Source organism: Centruroides sculpturatus, unplaced genomic scaffold (assembly GCF_000671375.1).
Source record: "Centruroides sculpturatus isolate CEXI.00-Female unplaced genomic scaffold, Cexi_2.0 scaffold11, whole genome shotgun sequence".
Lineage (NCBI taxonomy): Eukaryota > Metazoa > Arthropoda > Arachnida > Scorpiones > Buthidae > Centruroides > Centruroides sculpturatus.
Genome location: NW_019384501.1, coordinates 1,711,208 through 1,735,056, shown reverse-complemented (window position 1 = coordinate 1,735,056; position 23,849 = coordinate 1,711,208). Strand labels below are relative to the sequence as shown.

The following is a 23,849-nucleotide window of genomic DNA, read 5'->3' as shown; positions in this document are numbered from 1 at the left end:
TTTATAACAGATCATTTCCTTTAAAAGTTTTTTTCAATATCTTTAATAAATATATGTTAAACGAATCGCAAACTTAAAAGTTCATAATATGTAATTTCGTGAATCTCAACAATTCCGAATAAATTTAGAAAGCTGTCGATAATTTCTTCCTCAATTATATACGATTCTTATTATTTATAGAGCCGGTAAGACATACAGATCGACCCATACTACTGCTGAAATTAGATATATACATGATGCGAAACTTTTAAATTCAGAATTTTCTGAATTTTTTATTTATAAGTCTATTAATAAAAAAAAAATTCTTCTTGAATTTTAAAAGTATTTTTAAGTACTTTATTTTATTATTTTTTTTAATTGAAAAGGCACATATTGCTCAGTTTTTATACTTAGAACTTCTTGAAACTTGATTTTCGTATAAATTTATGTTTTTATTATAAAAGTATAGGCTATATATGACAGTCAAAAAACAAATAACTTTGAGAAAGAGAAATAAATAAACAACAAGTTTTTAAAATAAAATTTTATTTCATTTTTCATCACCGAAGTGAGGATTGTCTAACTCCAACAAAGTTTTATAAATAATTGAAAACTTTTCAATCACGTGCTTTCGGGCAGTTAAATATTGTCATTTGTTCCCATTTTCATTACTTTCACAGACAGGAAATTGTAGGAAACGTAGAACCAGAGTATATCGTGACAGGATCGCTTCACAAAACCAGAAATTGTTGATAAAACGATGGAAGGCAAATATATGACACAATTTGGAATGTAAATTGAATTCTAATTTCAAAAAATTAAAAAGAAATTTCCCAAAAACTATTTAGAATAGAAAGTAACATTTTATATATTATGCATACATTATATTATATATATATATTTTTTTGCATTTTTACATTCAATATACATTTTTACATGATTTATTTACAATATACACAAACAATAGAAAAAGTCTGCTATTTGCTTTAAACTATTTTATGATATTTAAATTAATAATAATCCTCATGATCGATAAACTTCACCTTTGCATATAAACCCAAATATTTACTATAAATATATATATATATATATATATTAATTATAAACAAATATAATAATAATCATCATAGATTTTACTCATTCCTAGTCAATAAACAATGACATTTTTCAATTTTTTGTTAATCAAATCAAAGAAAATCTTATTTTAATTCCTGAATCGTTTAACGTCGAATAAAACATCTGTTGTGGGTCCTTTATCGACCGATTACGATTTCTTCCTGCAAAACCGGAATTACGATCACACGACCCTCTATGACGTCGGCACTTCAAACTGTGACGTGTGAGCCGCCTGTACTTGTCTTGTCGGATTTTTATCGGTGATGTTACGTCAGTAGAACCAGAATTATCACAGCAAATACCACGGTTAAGACATTCGAGGTCGGAAAAGATGCTCCTCCGTTACCTGAACAAAAATAATTTGACTTGAATAACACGAATATTAAATCAAATAACTGTATTTTATTAATAAATTTCGTACTGCATTGCGGTTTCTTCCATTCAGAAGCTGTCGTTTCCGTCGACCACGTTCCGTTTCTGCATTTTAGAACTGGGTTTCCGATCAGATTGAAGCCATTCAGGCAATGATAAGTGGTGGTGGCCCCTTCTCTAGGCATCCCCCAACAACTAGTTTCTTCGGATATGTTGAAGTAACCATTTTCGATCACCGGAGGATACGACAGACATCCCGGATCTAAGAGGAAAACAAAAATGTTGCGCCTTACAATCTCTCTTCTCTACTAAACATTGATGCTTAAAATACAAGTCGAATTTAAGGATTTTACTTTATACTTACCGCCAAATAATTTGTGACGTATTCCGTTTCTCCATTTAGTTCCTAGAACTATGACATAACAACGGAAAGATATATCTGTGTAATTCAACCAATCGCGAACGTTGAACCATTTGGAAAAAGTGATGTCGTATGTTCCGTTATCGGAAACCATAACCCTATCGAATGTCAAGCTGATCAAGTAACTTCCGGTCAGTTCATTATATATTCCACAGGCGGGCGATGGTTTAGGAAACATTCCACGACATTTCATGGATACTCGCTCCGTGCACGTTATCATATCCGTGTGAGTTTCCCAGTCGTTCTCTTTACACGAATCTACGGCAAAGCGAAAAATCAATAAATCGTATATTTAAAAGGGTATATTGATCCAGGATCGATCGATCGTCTGAAAGTTATTTTGTTAATAATTCATAATACTCACCAACAATAACAGTAAAGTAGAAATCGTATTCTGCAGATTTAATGTTTGTCTGCACTTTACAGGTATATTCCCCCTCCATCTCCATATGTACTTTAGTGATGTAAATTGTTCCGGGTGAGTTGTTGTTTAAGTCCACTCGACCCTCGAATACTCCGTAGGCAGTCGGTGGTTGGTTCCATTTCCAAACATACACGTCGCGACCGTTTTTGTTCCATCTGACGGACGTCACCTTCTCCGCTTCTCCCTCGATAACATAGTCACAAGTTAGAGTTGCGCCCTCCCCGTGCAGTGCATATTCCGTCTTATTGCTGTCGGATAGTAAACGAATGTCTTTTACTGCCACACACAATACCTCTGCCAGATGGAAAAAAAACAACAATGAACATTCGTTAAATATCGTAGAATTGGGGCATTCTGCAAACTGAAAAACATTATTTACAAATGGAAGTCATAAAATATTAAGATGAGTTTCTATTGGCCATTTATATAAATTTCGCTTTAGGACAGTTATGTAAGTTTTATGAGTCGTTTCGCAAGAAGAATATTTTGAAATCCATCCTAAATATTAATGAATAGTGCCATTGCGTGTCAGAATGTCTCCGTTAAATGGTTAAAGAATAACTAAGAGATGGTTGCGATAATGTGATTTATTTCATTTCATTCGACTGGAAAATAGTTCCTTAACTATTCACTAAGTCCATGGATCGAAATATATTTAAACTTATTGGAAGAATGTCGCTAAAGTAAAGCTGAGAAACGAAAATATTTTAAAACTAATTTTCTCTCTGATGAAAAATGTTATTCATTTAGAAAATGTAATAATAAAAGTTTTGCCTTTTTATTTATTTAAATGGATAAATTTTTCATTCTTTTCTCTCTCTCTCTCTCTCTCTCTCTCGCAATTTTTTATTATCTTACGTTACTCTCGTTATATCCGAGTAAAACTAAATAAAACGATTTTAACTTTCGATCGTGATTCAAAAATTAAATAACCTTGAAGTGAATAAAATCGTGTAGTCTGGGCAGATGTTTTCTTTTCACTTTTGACCCCTCGTGTTTCGGATTATATTATGTTATATAATATTTATATAATTATAAGTTTAAGAGAAGTTGAGGATTGATATATTTTTAAATTTTTTATATAAGTAAACATTTTTCGGATGATTTTATCCATAAAATTCCTTAAAATAAGATTTTAGAATAATTGTTAAGAGAGAACTTAAGTCGAATTTCATGACTTTTGGAGAAAATCCAAGCTAAATAATTCCATCTATTTAAAAGCATATACGTGACAACGGCTGAAAACAGATTTATTTTCATAGATTTAAAGATTGTTTTTATGTTAGAAATAAGAAACCATCAGAATGCATTCTTGATAAAGAAGATAAATAAGATGAAGAGATATCACACACGAATGCCTTATTACAACATATAAAATGCCAGAAAGAAAAAAAATAACTGTAGACCTAAAAAAAAGTCTAATTTAAATACAGAAATCGATATTCATGTGAATAAATACGATATCAAAATAATCCATAAAAGTCCACCCAATTATTCTAAAAAATAATCAAAATGCATTTTACATTATTTTTAAAAAATCGATAGTTAAAATAATAATAATAAAAGATAGCTTAATATATTTTTAAGCAACTTCATTATTAAATTGTGGAAAGTTTATTGATTTTAAATCGAGCGAAAAAAATTAACATACAAAATAAAATATTTTATATATTATTTTAAATAAAAATATCTTTTATTAACGTTAATCTTTTTGTAAAATAAACTAATCTTTGACATCTTCATCACCGATATTAAAGTATTAAATATGTAAGAATTGTGGTTGACGCCAAATCAGATAAAAAAGAAGAGTGCGATTTCTACATAGAACTTATTCGTCTGTGAGTGGGCAGACAAATACATCAAATGCAATTAGTAGATTATCAGAGAGTAAAATCTCGACAGATTATTGCGCTTTTCAAAATCCACGTCTACACTCCACCCTCCCCGTATTCAAGATCAATATTTTTATATTATGAAGTTCTTAAAGCCATGAATAGATGTATATTGTGAGTAAAGGTATTAGGTGTTATATTTGTTTTTTGACCTTCTATCGATGTATATACATCGATAGAAGGTCAAAAAACAAATATAAGCAAAAGTTTAATTTAATTTAAACGGTATATATTTTATTAAATGAAGGTTCTAAATTATTTTTAAATACATTTTTTTTTTATCAATTGCATGTTTGTATTAAAAATATAAACATACAAGGATGTTCTTATCCTGAAAATCTACCCACGAAATCTTTATAATCCAGCAAATTCCCCAAAATTCAATTTTACGATGTTCTTAAATTGTCAAGACCGAGTTTTGAAGCGTTTTTTAATTCTTAAAATAACATAAATCTGAATTAAGTAAATCTATTTTGAACTTTTGGACAATTAAATATTCATACAATTTAAAAGCGCCTAATAAAATTTTATTTTATGTACTCAGAACGAAGAAAAGGTCGAGTGTTAAGAAGAAAAAAATGGACAATCGCAATACAATAGAGTAAAGAAAGAAATATATATCTGACGGATGAAAAGGTAAAGAGAACACGACAAGAGAAATAAAAATAAAAAAGACAATACAAGGTACAAGATAACATCGCACTAACGATAAAAATGACAATAAACACTCTTGAAGCAAAATCAGAAGAAACTTCATCCGATATAATCAATAATAGGTAGATATAACTCGCTTTAATAACACTTAATTCTTCAGTTTCTATGATAAATAAATAAATAAATAATCCTGTCAAATCCGGATAAAATTCGTTTACATTTTACTTTCAATAATATTAATGAATGAAGAAATTTTAATTTAAAAAAAATTACTAGATTTTTTTTTTATCTGTAAATCGATTCGAATCGAAGAACAAATCGATTTTTTAGAGCTTCAAAAACAAATAAAATCTGTAAAATGTCTATTTCTAGCAAACTGCAGACATTTCTTCCTTTCGTTAATCCGACATTAATTGCATATTTTTAGCGAATGCTGGAAATTAATCATTCCATTTTTCTTTTGATAATTAAACTTTGTCAACTAATAACAAAATCATACGCAATAAATATTGTTTCCATCAATTAAATACGATTATTTTTGTAATTGGAGCAATGTTTGGCACTTTTCCACTCTTTGATATCAATCTGGACATTATCCAAGAGTCTGTCGGATGCTTGTCTCGCCGACTAAATTATTACGTCAATCGATAGCACCTTATTAAAAAATATATATGGAGTAATAATAAACTTTGATGTATACAGGATACATCTGGTAAATTTCTTTTATTTGCTAAAATTATTGAATTTTAACTAGAAATTCTTCCAAATCGATCTCGATATTGTACTTCTTACCTTTTCCGGTTGTCATGGAAACAGCTGGGGCCTTCGTGACGTCATTCTGACGTTATTTCTTCCGAAAGATTTGTTTACGTAGGGGAAAATAAGGAAACGTTCATCCGACTCGTGCTCTTCTTAATTATTCAATTATATCTTATATTAAAGTGATTAAATAAATCAATGTAGTTTATGATCTTTTACGAAAGTATGACAGAAAATTATTCTAAAGACACGAATAAAATTTACAGACGTGTCACCAGTACAAAAAATTAAAAAAAATATATAATAAAACGCAATGAATTTCTCGTTACGAATACATAAATTTGACGAATTTGATAATTACTCCGGCAGAATATTATTTTTTGTAACATTAAAAAAACTGTTAATGAAGCGTACAAAAAAAAACACATGAATTTCATTTAAAAGTCAACCTAGAAGAAGGAAATGAAATAAATTACACAAATTAAAAATAATTAATATATTTTCTGAAAATGTCTATCGTACTACCTCGGAAAAATTAATATAAAAATTAAAAAATAACATTCTTCAATTTAATAATTTTTATTCAAATGTCAAACTTATAAAAACATGTTTACGATTTGTAAAATGAGTCATTATTTTATTGTTCAAACAATACAATAATCTCTTCGAGAGCCATTTCTAGGTCGCAGGCAATTAATATATCAACGAATCTTTAAAAGCAGATTACAACATACACGAATCTTACGTAAGAAATATATATAAATATATTAAATTCCATTCATAAAAATACAATATATAACTTTAAAACTTCTCTTTTTTCGAATTATAAATTTTTACACATAAATAATTACTTGATAAAAATAAGGGCCTGTTATATATTATAGTTTAGGTTTACAACAAGTCAAAGTCCACGAATTCGTTTTCAAATTCTATTCTTTATTGAAATATTATGGAATAAAATTGCGTTACGAAATAGGAATATAATGCAAAACCTTATAAGAATGTAAAAGGAAATCTTATCGTAAACAACATATTAAATATCTAATCCTATAATATATTGAATAATTCTTATGATTTAAAAATAAACCAAGTTCTATCATATATATATTTTATCAATTAGAAATCTTAACTTAGAAAAGAATTAAAGCATGGGTAGATTAATTAAAATATGAACATCGATCTTATAGTGAAAGATTATAATAATATTCAAATAAAATATATAAAATAATTATATTACATAACATTTTAACTGAATTTCAAGGTATATTTTCCGTAGATGTGTTTAATATTTTGTTTTAATATTAGTGTAATTACATTGTGTTGTCCAAAATATACCAAATGGAAAAGTCGTATAGCGTTATCATTTATTTTCATCATTTAATAAAATAAATAAATAAAAAAATTCCGGCGAAGAAGATTAGATGGGAGGGAATCTAATACACTAATTTCGGTGGGTTCCCCAAGAGAAAAGCCAGACCTCTGCTAATCAGCAATGAGTTATTTTATTGAAAGAATCCTTCGCGGCACAGTTCTCGCATTAAGTAAAATATTATTATATAATTATAACGTTAAAAATACTACATTAAATAATACATTGCGAGAAAAATAATATTTTTAGAAATCGCGAAAAATAATAAGTTGACTTCTGATATTTAAAATAAAGAAAAAGAAAATCTCAATTTATTCCAAGTCTGTCTATTATTGTGAATTGCAGAGTCAGCTCCTTTAATTATTGAGAGTTTTCCAATATCTTGTTCGATCGTAATGATACTAATTTAGAGAATTATCATTTAAAATGTGTACGTAATTAGAAAAGTTCTCAGATTGCAATCTTTATAAAATACATGTAATCGGTAAAAGACGGCTCTGAACGGAAGCCAATTCAAATCGTTAATGAAATAAATTATAGAATGTTAAACATTCTGCATTTTGTTATAACTTTTCATTTATTTATTTATTTATTTATTATACTTTCTCGTATTATATTTATCACAAAACATTACTTTCTTGCCTTTTCTTTGTTATTAAATTTGTACATTCGTTCTCGTTATCGGTTATTAATTAAGCGATAATGTAAATTAAATCAAAATAATTCCATTTCTATTGTTACATCTTTGTCGCCTGTTCCCGGTTCCATTTATTAACCTAGTAAATCGTTACTCTTTCTGCTCTTACTGAATTTCTATTACTTTTGCTTACTTCATTCGATAAAACTATTTTAAAAATGGCATTTGGTCGATTAATTTCACGCGGAGATATTTTATTTTCAAGATTTAAAAGCGAATATAAAGTTTGCAGACAAAAATGAAAGATATTTATAAATTTATTGTCAATAAATCAGTATTTTAATAAAAACTAATTATAAGTCCAATATAAAACACAAAAATGTTGACTATGATAATATTTTTTCGAAAAAGAAATTGCAGTTATTCTGATGGCCATCCCCGTAATACTATTTTCTTTAGCAACAAAAGTTCTCTACAGACGTACAGTATATAGAATCGTCTCTGCCTTTGATCAATTCAATTCGTGTAAGTGAATCTTACGTTCCTTTTTTTTGACAATCTAATATAAAAGCTTTGATGCAAGAAATAAACGTATATAAATTTATAAGTCATATTTCTGTGCAAAATCATAATATTAGTTTCATAATTTATTACTTAATTTCTTATTAAGGAAATGGATCATTATTATCTACCGTCAAAAGATGATAATGCGTTGCATTCTAATTTAGAGTGATAACTAATATTATTCATTACATAAGGAGAAACAATTTAATATTTATAACAAAAGTCCTGAAAATGTTTTTCCAGGATTTACGTTAAAAACTATGATGCAATTAATTGTCGGCAAGATTTTTAAGTGAAAATCTAAAGCTTTGTTCATTTTTTATCAAAGCTTTAGATTGTACAGTACATAGAGGCCCAGGATTATTTTGACTAATTTCATTAATGAAAAATTAAGACTATACAAAATAATTTTTTTTTATATATAAAAATATAAAAGTTGTGACCACTTTTATATCTTTTATACAAAATATAAAAGTGGTCACAACTGTTGAATGTCATTCTTATCGGCTATGATGATCATTATCTTGTCGGAACGCGTATTTCTTGTGAAGCTATTGTATGAAAACAACGGCAATGCTGTGGCTGCACTTAGGGAATTTTGATCTCGTAAGAATTTACCGAAAATCTAGAAGTTCAATCCAGTAGCAGACTCAAACCTATCATTTCAAAAGTCGTCGAAGATGCAACGTCAATATGTTGAACAGTCCATAAATAATGTTGCAGACTCTAGTAGTGAAAGTGCACGTGCAATATCGCGACAGTTAAATTTATCACATGGCACAGTGTGCACCGACTAATCTTCCCTGCTAGAATAGAAATAGATGTGTCCTGGCCATGGAAGATGCTATAGAGACAAGGAATATTTCCACTTCAGTGGAACAGTTACAGGTGTTCAACCCGTAACTGTCGCATTTTGGCAATAGAAAGCACTCATGTTTTCCAACAGATTTCACTGTACCGCCTAAAGTTAGTCCGGTGTGGATCACAATCACATTTATCTTTGGACCATTCTTCTTCGAAGAGATCCAATTGGGCCTCTGAAAGATCTGTGACGGCCCAGAGATACCGAGAATGCTCGACATTTTTGCCGTATCTAACTGCCCAGTGGCAATGCCTCGAGTCAACCGCTTTCGTGAAAAATGGAGCGTCTCCAAATATCGGACACTGCAAACAGCAATTTCTGCGGCACTTTACCGATAAAAAAAATGATTAATCGTGCATTTTTCTGCCACTGGACATCTCGTTCTCTGAATCTTAATCTACGTGATCTTTGATTAAAGTTTGGTTTATCGCGTGAAAAGTGGGGTTTATCGCGAATATGTTACAAACATGACAGTCTTCAAAGACAATATCATACTACATGTGAGAAGAATCGCAAAGGATCGATTGCGGTCGGTCTTTGAACACGCTGTTCATTGTCTTCAAGTTTTACACCTTATAATGAAGAACACATTATAATTTACATTATAACATTATTTTTTAAGTAACTGTCTTTCACATGTCCCAAATGTCACCATATCAGATTTGGTTCCGTTTGGACTGCTAAATGTAGATCTATCTCTAGAAACGCTGAATAGGAAAGGATACTTTACTTACGATAATATGGCACTAGTATTAGCTCTCAAAATTAGTACTCGTTTTGATAATATTAATGATAAAGATTAAGTTAAAACTAATCTAATCATCTTTTTTTTACAAAATATTTTAGAATAAAAGCAACGTGGAGAGAGAAAAGATTGAATAAAAAACTGCATAGGTAGTCTACTATATCTTATAAGTTTAATTATTTGAGCATAGTTTTAACGGTTGCTTTGTAAAATAATGTTTATAAATATCAAATTATTTTAGTTAAAAACATTCAATTAAAAAATCAAAATAATATGGAAAAAGTAATTTGATGACAATTTAAAAAGTTATTACTACAGTACTATAGTAACAGATTTTTTTAGCTATCAAAATAATTTAATCACCGTAATGTGATTACGGTAATATTGAAAACTACTAAACAAAATTCGAATAAAACTGATGCATAGATATCAGAAGAAATTAAAATTTAAATATGACAGAATGTCAGAGCGTCACGCTATTATTACTATTATTGACAAAATATCCAAATTCTCCCATCGAAAACACAAAATAAGTTATTACATATATATTTATTTATTTACAGTGTTATTTTCCTTCGCAAATAATACTTTGCAATACTTATCATTATTTATAATGCTTGCTTAAAGTATTTCAAAGCAAGCTTTAATTCTATTTATTTTTTTTTTTAATTGACCAATTATGCCACTCTTTTTTATACATAAATTCTATAAATTATTTACAAATATTTTTTATATTTGTCCATATTACATAATGAAATCTAATCAACATTTTAAAATATAAACTACTTTCGATTGATTTCATTAAATTGTATCTATTACACTCTAATTATTGAAGATTAAGGTCATAATCTGTCATATTTTAAATATTTATCAAATGTTTTTTCAGTTTATGACTAATGGAATTTGGAGCTGATAATGATGAATCAATCTTTGGTTTTTCTAACAGTTAAAATTCTCCATTTTTACATTAAAAAAATTAAAAGTTTGATGTATTCAAAATAAAAATATTAATTAATTAAAATTAAGAAAATTAAAATAGAATATAAATCGTTAATTTTAATTATTTTTTTACTTTGTGTATTTTTATTAAAAATTTCTACTGTTTTTAACTTTTATTATTAAATTAAATTTATTATATTTTTATCTCTTATTTATATTATATATGTAATAAAAAATTATCAGCAAAGTTTTTATTTTATTACCGAAACTATTTGTTTATATAGTAAGCAGAAAGAAAAATATAAGTTTTGAAAGAGAATCGAGATATATGTAAATTCAAAAAAGGTTATCCTTCTGTAGAATGAACATTTTATCTCTACACTTTAAGAAAAAAGAAACAGATTTTGGAAAATAACTTACTGAGATACAAAAACATTCGATAATATCTTATTTGGAATATTTATGCTATTATATCTGCTTTCGTGGCTATTGCAGTTCCATTCCTTTAATCAAATTGCATATATTCTGCTATATCGATATTAACTAAATTTAAAATTAAACGTTTAAATACAGATTTTAAAAAATAACTGTAAGATTTCTCAATAATGCGAATGAGGAGGAATAAAAAAGTCATAAATTAAGACTAAATATAATAATATAATTACGATTTTATTTTAATTAATCATTGAATTAACAATTTTAATTAAAGTAAAAATATATGATCGAAATTCGTGTATTTTTTGAGCGGTCTTTTTCCGTCCTATAGGCACTAAGGAAAGCTTCTGTTCGCATCTGTCGTGAGTCTGGCAGCCCACAATAACAGTGAAAGAGTCGGAGAGATGGGATCCTACGTAAACCGAATGGACCAAGTAAAATTCTGGAGTTTTCCGACCAGCCCGGATTGATCCCGGATCACTCAGAGAGGTAGGATGACTACTTAAACCCCTCAGTCATCTGAATTTATATTAAAATCAATAAATAGTTACAAAACGTCTAGCCAAAACAATCTCATCCAATGCCAAAACATCCAATTTCAGATAATTAAGTTTATCAGAATATGCCACGATATGATTGATTTGTTATCCAAAGTTAATCGATATCACAATGATAGAAGCGTGCTCTTGGAAATCTCGGAAAGAAATGAAAATTGTATTACTTAAAAACTAAATTTCTAATTTTGAAGAAATTCTATAAAATTCATATCGAATGAGAAATAAGTTAATCAATAAATCTGTTAAATGTTAAAAAGTTTTTAAATATTTTAACTACAGAGATTCACGAAACTGCATCTGATGTTAATTTGATAAAAATATAATATTTTGATCATAATTATTTTTGATAAAATACGAATAAAATATTAAATTTTTAAAATATTTATTGAAGTAAAGTATTTACTATACGTGTACAGGTACAATACATTATATATATATTGTATGTTTCTGTGCTATTACAGTTTATTATAATTGTAATTTCAGATCCATGTTGCAATCAGTGATATGAATTCATATAACATATTATTTATGGTATCTTCATATTCTGTTTCCTTATTATTTCTCAGAAATTTATTGATAATACTTTTGAATGTTCTCCGTATACATTTTCCGAAGTTTCGTGGTACATTCTAAATTTTTATAAAGCAAAGTTTTCTAATATTAAAATCAGAGATTATATTTCTCTGTGTTGTCTTAGAATCAATTTAAAATGTATTATATATTAAAACATTTACCTTCCTGATTCAAATCAATGAAAAAATTGTCTGATCAGTCTGTTTTATATAGGCCTATAGAGAAATGTATTCTCAAGATTTGGTTTGTTCCAGATGTGAATCTTCAATGCCTGAAATCAAGCCCAACATTCTACAATTAATGTTGAGACAGTATTCTGTTAACCAAGTTACACAAGAAAGATGGAAAATTTGTATAGAAAAAGCAGGATTATTGACGCAACAGCATATACAAATTTTAAAATCACCCTGAAATGTCAAATGATTAAAAATATTTTGATACTCTCAGACTCTTCCTCCAATTGTACACTGAGAGAGAAAGAAATCAAAATACACATACAGCTTTTTCGTATAAGCAAATTGCCCATAGATATTTGTAAGAGAAATTTAGATTTTACTCGAGTTATTTAACTTTTGAACAATTTATACGTGATAAAGAAACTCCTTTTCTTCATTTGACGTGTTGTTATGACTAAGAAAAATGTAAGACCTTTCTAATAACAAGATCGTAACAGAATCAATGAAATTTACGACACTCGAAGCAATTTCATAAAATGTTGTTTTGAAGAATAATGAAAACAAATTTCAACAGAGCTGAAATTATCTGTAATTGTAACGTATCGTAACCAATTCAATGTTTCTAAAAAAATATTTTTAAAATAAGAGGAACAATCAATAGATTTTCAGAAATGACGAAAACAAATTTCAACAGAGCTGAAATTATCTGTAATTGTAACGTATCGTAACCAATTCAATATATCTAAAAAAATATTTTTAAAAAGTTTCTAACATATAAAATCCCGCGAAACAAGTAAAGTAAAACTGATTAGAAAGTCGAAACATCTTAACAACTCGTGAAAAATNAAACAAATTTCAACAGAGCTGAAATTATCTGTAATTGTAACGTATCGTAACCAATTCAATGTTTCTAAAAAAATATTTTTAAAATAAGAGGAACAATCAATAGATTTTCAGAAATGACAACTGAAAAAGAAAGCGATTCACAATTTATATATTTGTATTTATTTTAATTATCTCCATAACTTACTCTTATACTATTTAAACTAATCATTTTATACAAATAATCATAAAACATAGAATTATTCAGTAAAATTCGCTCCAAAATCCAAAAAAAACATCCACCACACACTCAGCTAAAGTATTACAATTCACAGAAATAGGTCAAATTCTGCAGAAATAAAACTCTTGCTACGCCTGTAAAAAGGATTTATAACATTATAAATATCATAAATCCAGAAAATATCAAATATCACGATTGCTCAATAATTCCAATTTCAAATGTGACAAATGCTTACCAAACTCTGATTCATCAAAATACACACTGTTACAGATAATCGCATCTGATACATCTTTCAAATGATAATATAATTATCAATTTCTTATAAAGAGTCATTGAAATAAAAACGTATCTAAGAGGTACTATAAAAATAGTTTTATTTCTTGGGAAATATTAAAACTTTTAATATAGATTTTATAAACAAAATAATATACAGTAGAACCTCCAATAACGGCCATTTATGTTTCGTCAGTGGCCTTCGTTCAGAGGTTTGGCTGTATTCAATTTCTTAATTCATAAAATTAAATTATAAAACACTAAAATTTATTATTTTTTTAATATTAATTTAGTAATTGATCGTTGTTTACTTAGATTTCATTCGTTCACTATGCAATGATAATACTGTTCACCCCAACGATACAATGAAGATAATACTATTTACAAACAAAATACATGTATCTTTATGTCGATGCAATTTTTTAAAACTTTACTAAAGATTTTCTGCAATTATCTGGAAAGAGATTTTTCAATTCTTCAAAACTGTTTTATAGGTGATTAAAAAACTGCGATTATAAATAACATTTCAAGATTTGTTAGTAGAAATCTCAACGAGAAACGTTCAAAACTCGAAAGACATATTATTTTCAATATTGAAAGATATGTATAATAATACTTATATCCTTACAATTACAATGCATTCAATATATTTATTATGCTAGTACTATCGATTAGAGACACATCTGCCTTCTCAACACTTAAGTTTGAACATGTCTGAGCAATAAAGTTGGATACAAATTTATAGGAATCAAAGTTCACAAAGTATTATTCAACATACATTAAATTTCTACACAGAATTATGTCGAATAAAAATCTGAATAATTCCTTTAAATTACAAACCAAAGAAGAAAGCTATCTCGAAAGTCATTATTTTCGTAAGCCTGAGCTGTTTGTAAACTATGACGACTATCTGCAAAAAGAGAAATAATTTTTTGTGATATTTTCGATTATATCATTCATTTAGACGAACTTTTACGAGCTAGAGAAACAAAATATACAAAATCCAAGTAAAAAATAATTTTTCTCTCCTTCTGCCAAAAACTAATTGTGTTATCAAACCGATGTCAGGAAGATAGGTGAATATCATCTTACATATTTTAAATTTCTTTTAAGATGCATAATATATGGTTTATTCTACAAATATTTTGCTCTAATGATAGTTTTATACATCTGTCGCTATCGCTAGATTTGAATCTCTAGTATTTTATTTATAGATTTTTTAAATGTATGCTATAATGAAGTTATCATCAATCTATCGATTCTTCAACAAAATGTAATCGAATCGTAAGTGCACTTCAAAAAGTTTATAAATTTTTTCTCTACAACCGAACAATTTTAATGGCTTAGAGAAGATTTTATGCTTTATAAAAGATTTTTATTTTTTAGCCAAGTTTTTTTTCAAGATTTAAACGTAAAGTTTAAAAAATTATATATATAAAAGAACTTATAAAGAAAATTTTTACAAATTCTTATTCTTATATATATTGTTAAATGTTAAATAAGAAAATATACAAGAACTTAAAATTTTGTTATAAGCGCTACGCGATTTAGTCAGATTCGACAAAATAAGATAAAATTATGTAAAATAAAACATATAGAAAGCTATATTTATCTTTGCTTTTTCAATTTAATAAGCTTTCATTCTGAAAAAAAATGTGAATAAATTTGATTTGATTAAGCATATTTTAATCATTTAAATATTACGAAGCAATTGGAAATTTCATTTTATTAACTGTATGTAAGACGTTGTGAGTGAAAGAGTAAGTTTGGATTAAAAAGAAACCTATGAAATAAAACTGAATGTTTAAGAATAAATAAACAATACTAATACCAAAAATAAATATTAATAAAATGAAAATTAGTATGAGAAAGTCGAATGTAATCGAATCGAAAGTACATTTCAAAAAGTTTATAAATTTTTTCTTTGCATTACATTACTTTACACTTTAATAACTTATTCCCCATTCGGCTATGGCACCTAAATGTTTGTGCGCTAGCATAGGCCTATATTTTTAGTCTATGATGGGACACGTTTGGTTCTGCCACCTTTGTCCTCGAACAATATTCTATTCCAAGAACACTATTCAAGAACAAAGATAGCAGAACCAACATAGGAACAATGCATAGAAATCGGTACTCGAATACGTGATACTTTACTCTTTGCTCACTATTCGTTACTAAGAACTCGTTATTAGGTACTCATTTCTCTTTACAAGTACTAAATTAGATATTGCACTTTGTATTTGTTACTCGATTACTCTAAAGAATTTTATAGACTTAGCTTATTAGACATTACACGGTACTTCAATACGTAATAAATAAACTACTACATAATACATCGTTTTCAATCTTAATGACTACGATAATTTTTACAATTAACTTTATTAATACCATGATGTTGTGCTCATCTAATCATAGCATTCATTTTCCTCACGAATTTCCAAATAAATTTCATTTTTCGTTTTATCTTTAGTAGCTTAATAATTAAATTGATATTCCAATACCGGATATTGTATTTATTAGAAATTAAATAAAAAGATGTTCGAGTGGAATGATGGGATAAGGCAACACAANGGCAAATTTAATTTTTCGCCAGTGCTGTGGCGCTTCAATCTTTGGCTATGTCTTGGGCTATTCGAATATTTTACGTTTTTGATACTAAATTAACATCTGACGTATAATTTTTCATTGTTTTTATATTTTTCAATATATTTATTTTGTTTGTACAAAATAAAAAAATAATTATTAACAATACAATAGTCTTTGTTAGGCTTAACATCGACGAAAATTCAACGCGAAGCGACACGCAACGGAAAAAAATTTCAACACCGGATACGTTAAACTATTTTTTCGTACATAAATCGGTTATCCGAAATATCAGTTATACGAACAACCCCAATTTCCAATTGATTCGGAAAATCGACGCTCTACTGTAGTTTGCTTTTTTAGTAAATTATCTATTACAGGTAACACAAAAGTAATAAGATTTCTCAGAATCGTGAAGTTTTTTGTGTTTTATTAAGTAATGTTTTTTGTCAAAACATAGAGAACAAAGTACACATTAAATTCCTTTTTAGCTGAATGCAACTTCTGATGAATCAAATTTGATTTATATTTGAATCTAGTACCGTATTGTTCACATTTGTAAGGTTTTTCTTCCAAGTGTTTTATCATGTGTAGATTGTTGATTTATTTCGAAAAGTCTTTTTTCAGGTTTTACACTAGTAGATCTGTTTTGGTATGTGAGTTTTGATGTGTTTAACATAAAGCGGTTTTACTGTAAAAGTTATAAGGCACTCTTTGCATCTATATATCATTTTTCTTCTCTTCGAGGCCTTGTAAAAAATAAGAACTGCGTTTAAGCTACGAGTTTGTTTTGAGCAATGGTTCCCGAACTTTAACATACACTGAGAAGGATTTATTAAAGATAAGAAAATAGAAACAAATTAGTCGCGAAAAAGAATGAAGTGCATAATAGAAAAATGCATTAACGCATTGCTTAACTTTTCCGGCAACATCTGGTGGCACCATCTGTTTTTATATTTTATTAATTAAAAAAAATGCTGTCATCATATGATAATTGATCATCAAGCGATCCATTCACCCGGAAATTGCCTTTAGTACAAATGCTCTTACTAAGCGTCATATTATTACTACCTTCCAATCTAATTTTGATCATATGCTAATAACCCTTCATTAATAGACAGAACTCTTATAAAACTTCATTAATTTGTAATAATTCTTAAACAGAAAAATATTTAGGTACTGCTTTATAACTTGAAGTCGTTAAAATAATTCCAAATTTTAAATTTTTATACTAATTTTCTAATAGCCCCTAAAACTCTCCCCAAATCCCTAATATAGTTTAACAGGCTACATTATACTCGTGATTAATTCGAATATGAAAACATTAATAAAAACAAAATTATATTAATATATATAATAATTATATGGCTTTATATTTCAGAAGTATTAAATTATAGAATCAAATGCAATCGTTGTTTGCAATATATTCGCAGGATAAGCAATACTTATTTATTCTCGTCTTATTATGTTGAGATTCGTTAACGAGTAACGAGGCAAGGAATTATTATATAAAGAAGCATTTGATACTTTTGAAACTTCAAAAGGAACATTAACTAATTACTCGTTATGTAAACCACTAGTTAACTGTAATTAAAAATTATTTTCTCAATTATAAAAGCATTTTTTTTAATTAATGAATTCCTGTAGAGTTGATGCAGCTTGATTTCAGTAAAAAAAACTGAAAAAATGTTATAAAATAAAAAAAAAACCTTAATTTAAAAACATAAAATGATATGATAAATTATTGTTATTTATTAATTGTTTTAATATTTAAATAATATCTTCAAAATTTAAATACCGAAAGACGTTAATAATGACAATTTTTATTGTTAATTGCATTAAATCTTTTTTTTTACTATTTCAATATTTTTAAGATACGCTTTGAGATAGCTTTCAATGGAACAAAAAATTTAATTGATATTTCTGAAACATTTCATGGATTTTTAATATATTATTGAATTTATTAAAGTAATACATTTTCAACAAGTAAAGCTGTAAATTAATATGAAAATATGCTAATCTAAATTTTCAATTATTTCATGCATTAAATTTGCCATTCGATCGTCATACGAAATATTCAAAAATTTTCAATTAATTCAGACGACTTTCTATCGATAAATTATTTACGCTCATGTCAACAAAATTTTTGTTTAATGTCAATATTAATAAATTTCACTTGTATAATTTAAATTTTATATCTCTCTTTTTCCTTTTAAAGATTACAATTCTTCTATTTTTTCCTATATATTTTTTCTTAAACTTTATCATCACATAATATGAACTGTACTCAGCAATACAAGTGAATTATGATTGAAATTTAATTTTCTATTATCTATATAATCAGAATTCTATCGTAAAATCAAGTTAATGGTGTTTATATTAATGTAAAATAAGTATGGTTCATCTCTGAGTCATATCCCTGGATATTAGGTCTTTCCCTCGACTAGGGAGAGGGGCTCATCAATAATTCTTTTCTTCTCGTCCAAGCTAACAATGAAGATTCTATGGATGAAGAGGAGCAGGAAGTGAATGGCTATCTACAACGACAGATGTCCAGATAATAGATTTTTTTTCCGAATTCGTTGATGATGTTGGAACATATCTACAATTTGAACACCTCTCATTTTATATTTTACAAAATGTAATTTTTTTATTTTTTCCTATTAATTCTTCATTGAAAGAAATGAATATAATTTATGTCTTTCTTCCATCCTTAGAAAGTTTACAATAGAGAATTAATATTAAATAAAATGAAGGAATGTAGTCAAATGAATAAAAGAAAATTATTTTAAATCAACAATTTTTACTTTCTTAAGTAAGTAAAAATTGCTAATCTAAAATTATTTTATTTAAAATCCATTAAATTTATAAATAAAACATGTTAAAATCATTTCAATTTTAAGTTAAATATAAGCTATCATTTTCTAGTAAGTTATTCATAATTTATTTGTCGGTAAATATATCTAATTCTTAAGCACGATAAGTAGTAGTTCTACCGTTCTGAAGATCCGGATTTAAATTCGATCCGGGTTTTGTGAGATTTTTTAAAAAATAGTTCGTGTCTGGACTTTTTTCCCCTTTCATCTAAACTGGACAACATTATTGCGTATCAAATATCTGCATAATGGGAAAAAATGAGGCCAGACGCAATGCATGCTGCTCTTAATGTCGTGAAATTCTTACGAAAAAATCCAATTTAATTCTTTTCATTATTATGACGCTAAAACAAACTAATTTCAAACTGAATAAAATTCACATAACAGTTTTTGACACTGTTAAGAAATACTTTTAGAATGTGTTCTCTTTATACTCCATGTATAACATAAAGATCTAAGATAAGTAAATCTTTAGATATATCTGGAATAAATAACCTGGAGGAAGTTAAGTTCTTGGCCTAGTTTGTATAACCTAACTANTAAAAACAGTAAAAACTTAACGTATATTTTATATTGATTATTTTAATGGTATTCAATCATAATTAAGATTTATAAAGACTGGAACAGGCAGTCAATTCGATTTCTCTGTCACTCCTAAATGTTGCTTTTAACTAAAGAAAAAGAATTGTTTGCTACTTCGAACTCCCAATGGGATTTCAATCCAATCCAAAAAAGTTACGCTTTATTGTTTAGTTGAAAGCAGTTTCCGAATCAAACATCACAAAAACTGACAAGCAATGTTACAAACTTGTAAACTATCATTGTGTTAATAATCTGACATCATGAAATTAGATAATAAGAAGACGAATAAACTTAATTATTTTATAGGAAATTCTATAAAATCAATCTATTTATCTTCGTTATTTATCGTATAAACTAGATCGTAATTAAATCAATTATTATTTTTACTGAAGCCAATATAAAAATTACATCATAAAATACAGATAGGTGTAATTGTGTAATCTTCTTTATATGACTTTTCATCAGAAGTAACAATTATACATACAGTAAAACCTCCCATTTCTCACTTCATATGAGAAATTTGTAAAAAAAAAAACACAGACTGTCATGTATAACTTTTATTTCAATATTTTAATTTTATTTTAACTTTTATATTTTATAATACTGTAACAACTAGCTAATACTGTATTTTTTTTATGAAAACGAACCAGTAAGCAATTATGATTACATGAAAATATTTTTTATCCGGAAAAAAACAATGTTGAAAATCTTTAATAGATGAACAGATATGAAGAATAAATTAAAAGTCCAATACGAATGTAAGAATTAAATGTAGAAACTGGACCGTACACATGCCATAAACAACCATAAATTCTTTAATAAATAACTTATTCAAAGACTTTCATCAGGTTATATTACTTTAAATATCCAAAGACACACGCAAAACGAGGTAAAGCGCAAGATATTCGGAGCAACAAAGCCTAATGAAGGCGTTGAATAAGGTCGAAACGTTATTTATTAAAGAATTTGTGCTGGAATTTGTGGTTGTTTACGGTTCTATTAACGAATACAAGTTGCCAAACGAAGCTGCAGCCACTCTAATCTTCCTATTACTGTGGAGAAATTACATTTTATTAGTTAGTGATAATCATAACAACATCCCTGGAAACAGAACAAAGAAAGCACCTCAATATGGCAAAAAGTTTCATTTGAAATAATTGCATGCCTAAACTTGGGCAAATGATCATATATTATAGGCTGATTTGTATGGAAGAGACCAAAAACATATGTTCACATATTGGGGATGGTACATATCAGAGGCCCACGTTCTATGTAAATCAATAGAAAAATTTTGAGAACTTTTCTGCTGATCACAAATGGATGCAAATTAGAGGTGGTCATAAAGGGATATTTTACTCTACTTACATTATATAACAGAAATAAGATATCTTATTTGAAATCTTTCGTTTATATTCTCAAATTTTAATAAGCTAGTTTCTATATGTTTTTCTCTTATACCGATTCTATTAACTTCTAAATCTATATAACTTTAACACCAAATCAATACTTTACTTCATTCGATTAAGTGTTTCAATCAACTTCCCAGCATTTATTCTTGACCATTCCTTTACTATAAATAGAATTCCTCTGGAATTTATCATATATTTTATAAAACAGTTTGTAATACTTTATTAAATAGGAATGAAAAATTTTAATGAAAAAATAAATCGAACAATTAGTCAATTTTAATATAATTTTTTTTCCTCTCTTTCTTTCTTTTTTAAACATTATGAAAAAAAAATTATGGCATGTAAAATGGCCAAGAGAGTAGAATATTAAACAAATTATGCTAATAATAATTTAATGCTACAAATTTAAATAATACAAATTCAATGATTTAAAAATAAAACAAGAAAACATTTTGCGTCCTAAAAGTATTGATATATAGGACAAATTTATATTATATAAATTCGGAGCGGAGCTATTTGCATATATTAAATCCTTATATATTCATGAAAGAATAAATAATAATAATAATACAAAATATATATTATTTCTCCATAATTAAATATTAAATGGATTGTCATAATTTGCATAGAATTGTTACGTAATTCGATAAGAGAAATTTGATTATACCAAGCAAAAGCAATACAATCAATCAGAATTAAATTGTTTAAATATTCATGACAAAATGTCAAGAAATCAGAATGTACAGAATTTGTCACATGAATGACGTCAAAAGAACAGAGAGATACTCAAGAATGTTTGTTTTCGATGCAGTTGAGTATAGGATGGAGAAAAATTTCATTTTATGAAATAAATATAATAAATTTATTATCTATTATTCGGTAATACAATTTTTGATATTTTTCTAAATAAATAAGACAAATCTTTACTAAAACAAAAGTTCCGCTAAACTGATGTAATGACTGCTTATTAGATAGAGTTACGTGTATAAAATGCATTAGCGTGTGAAAAATCAATTTATTGTATAAAAATTAGAGCTATCAAAGTGGAAGATGACGAGGATAGTAGTATAAATACCCAGCATGACAATACTTCCGCCTCGTACTAATCAATAAACTATAGAAGCAGACGAAATACAACTACAGTAAGTCCTTTTAAATTCGATTGAATCATTTGTCAACTAACCGCCATCTCAGACCGTTCGGAGGAAGATTTAAAGCTTTCTCTCACCTGAAAACAATAAGAAGTGGATGGTGAGCTTACTCCACATCACAAGAGGCAGGTGACCAGCCAGTCTGGCCTGCATAGCTCGTCCACAGGCGGAAATGCCTGCACCACTTCCCCTTCTCCACAAATCCCTCCAAAAACAAATAACTTCTCTCGTCGACGCTAGATGGCGATATTTAAAAGTAACCGCGATTGGTCGTGACGTCAAATGTAAAGTTAATAAAAATTTGAAAAAAGTTCTTTTATACAAAAAAAACGTTATTTTATAGATATTATTATTAAGATATACCAATGTTTCTTTTTTTACGTTTTACATATTAATAATAATTAAAATATTTAATACATAAAGAAAAATATGTATTATTTATATATTTTTTTCTTTTTAATTTCAATTTAATTACTTCAGATGGCGCTTCTTTAAAAATATATTTAATTTTAAAATACTGTAAATAAATTTCAAAATTTTTTAAATGTAACTTTATTTTTTTATTTTAATTATTTTTTTAAATTATATATGCTGTATTTTTAAATATTCTGGGTATATATTTGCATTTTTATTATATTTTATTACTCATAAAATAATTATTTTTTCATAGAAAACTCTCTTAATTCGATTTTTTTAAAATTAATTACAATTAATACGTAATGATTTAATATTAGAGCCACGTAAATCACTGACGAAGATTTAAACATAGAATTAATAATCCGCATTTAAGAAAAAGAAGGGAAAAAATTGCCTTAAAAACATTTTCTAGACAATTTTCGCCAATGTTTTCTAAATGTTAAATGTTTCCTCCTTTCCTCTATAAATGATAATACAACCACATTAGCGGGGAATTATTTTTAGGAAGTACGTTTCCTGATATGTCCATCAAAATTATTTAAACAACTATTTTTCATCAAGGAAAGAAAGAAACTTAATCCTGGATTCTATTAAATAAATATTAGAACCGCGTTAAAAAAACACACATTTATATCCTAATTTTTTAATTAAAATAAAAGTATAAGCTTATGTAAATGTAATTATTCTAATGAGAAATTAATAAGTAATAGGAATGCTTTTTTAGAATAATAATTGAATTTAATTAATTTTTAAAATGTGCATCACAGGAAAAAAATTTAAAATTTTTAAAACGATTTCTGCTTATTTTTCAATGAAAAACAGCTTTAGATAAAAGCATCGATTTTTTTTTTAACTTTTGGTGAGACATTTATCGACAAGTTTGTGGTTTTGTGAATCACTACGTTGCGATGTAACTAATCTAACTCAAAAAAAGGTTCCAGAAAAGTCCTCAAAATATATAAAAATAAAAGATGTATCCTAAAATCCTAAACAGAGAGAGGAGGAACCTTTTATAAAT

At 27.2% G+C, this 23,849-nt stretch overlaps 1 protein-coding gene across 1 annotated transcript; it reads right to left on the bottom strand.

The window, feature by feature from the left end:
• Nucleotides 1-453: 453 nt before the first annotated feature.
• LOC111622083 lies at nucleotides 454-22,635 on the bottom strand. Its single transcript, XM_023364403.1, has 5 exons — nucleotides 22,492-22,635; nucleotides 2,253-2,606; nucleotides 1,832-2,146; nucleotides 1,517-1,729; nucleotides 454-1,441 (listed from the first exon to the last, which is right to left on the bottom strand). The coding sequence occupies exons 1-5, from the start codon at nucleotides 22,565-22,567 to the stop codon at nucleotides 1,362-1,364; spliced, it is 1,038 nt and encodes a 345-aa protein (XP_023220171.1). The 5' UTR covers nucleotides 22,568-22,635; the 3' UTR covers nucleotides 454-1,361.
• Between the last annotated feature and the right edge of the window lie 1,214 nt (nucleotides 22,636-23,849).

Bases quoted from the DNA above. Each gene is read 5' to 3' on its own strand.
- LOC111622083 (XM_023364403.1), bottom strand. From the start codon at position 22,567: ATGCAGGCCAGACTGGCTGGTCACCTGCCTCTTGTGATGTGGAGTAAG. The intron at 2,607-22,491 runs GTGAGAGAAAGC...TCCATCTGGCAG, and splicing joins CCACTTCTTATTGTTTTCAG to AGGTATTGTGTGTGGCAGTA. The intron at 2,147-2,252 runs GTGAGTATTATG...GCTTTGCCGTAG, and splicing joins CTACTTTACTGTTATTGTTG to ATTCGTGTAAAGAGAACGAC.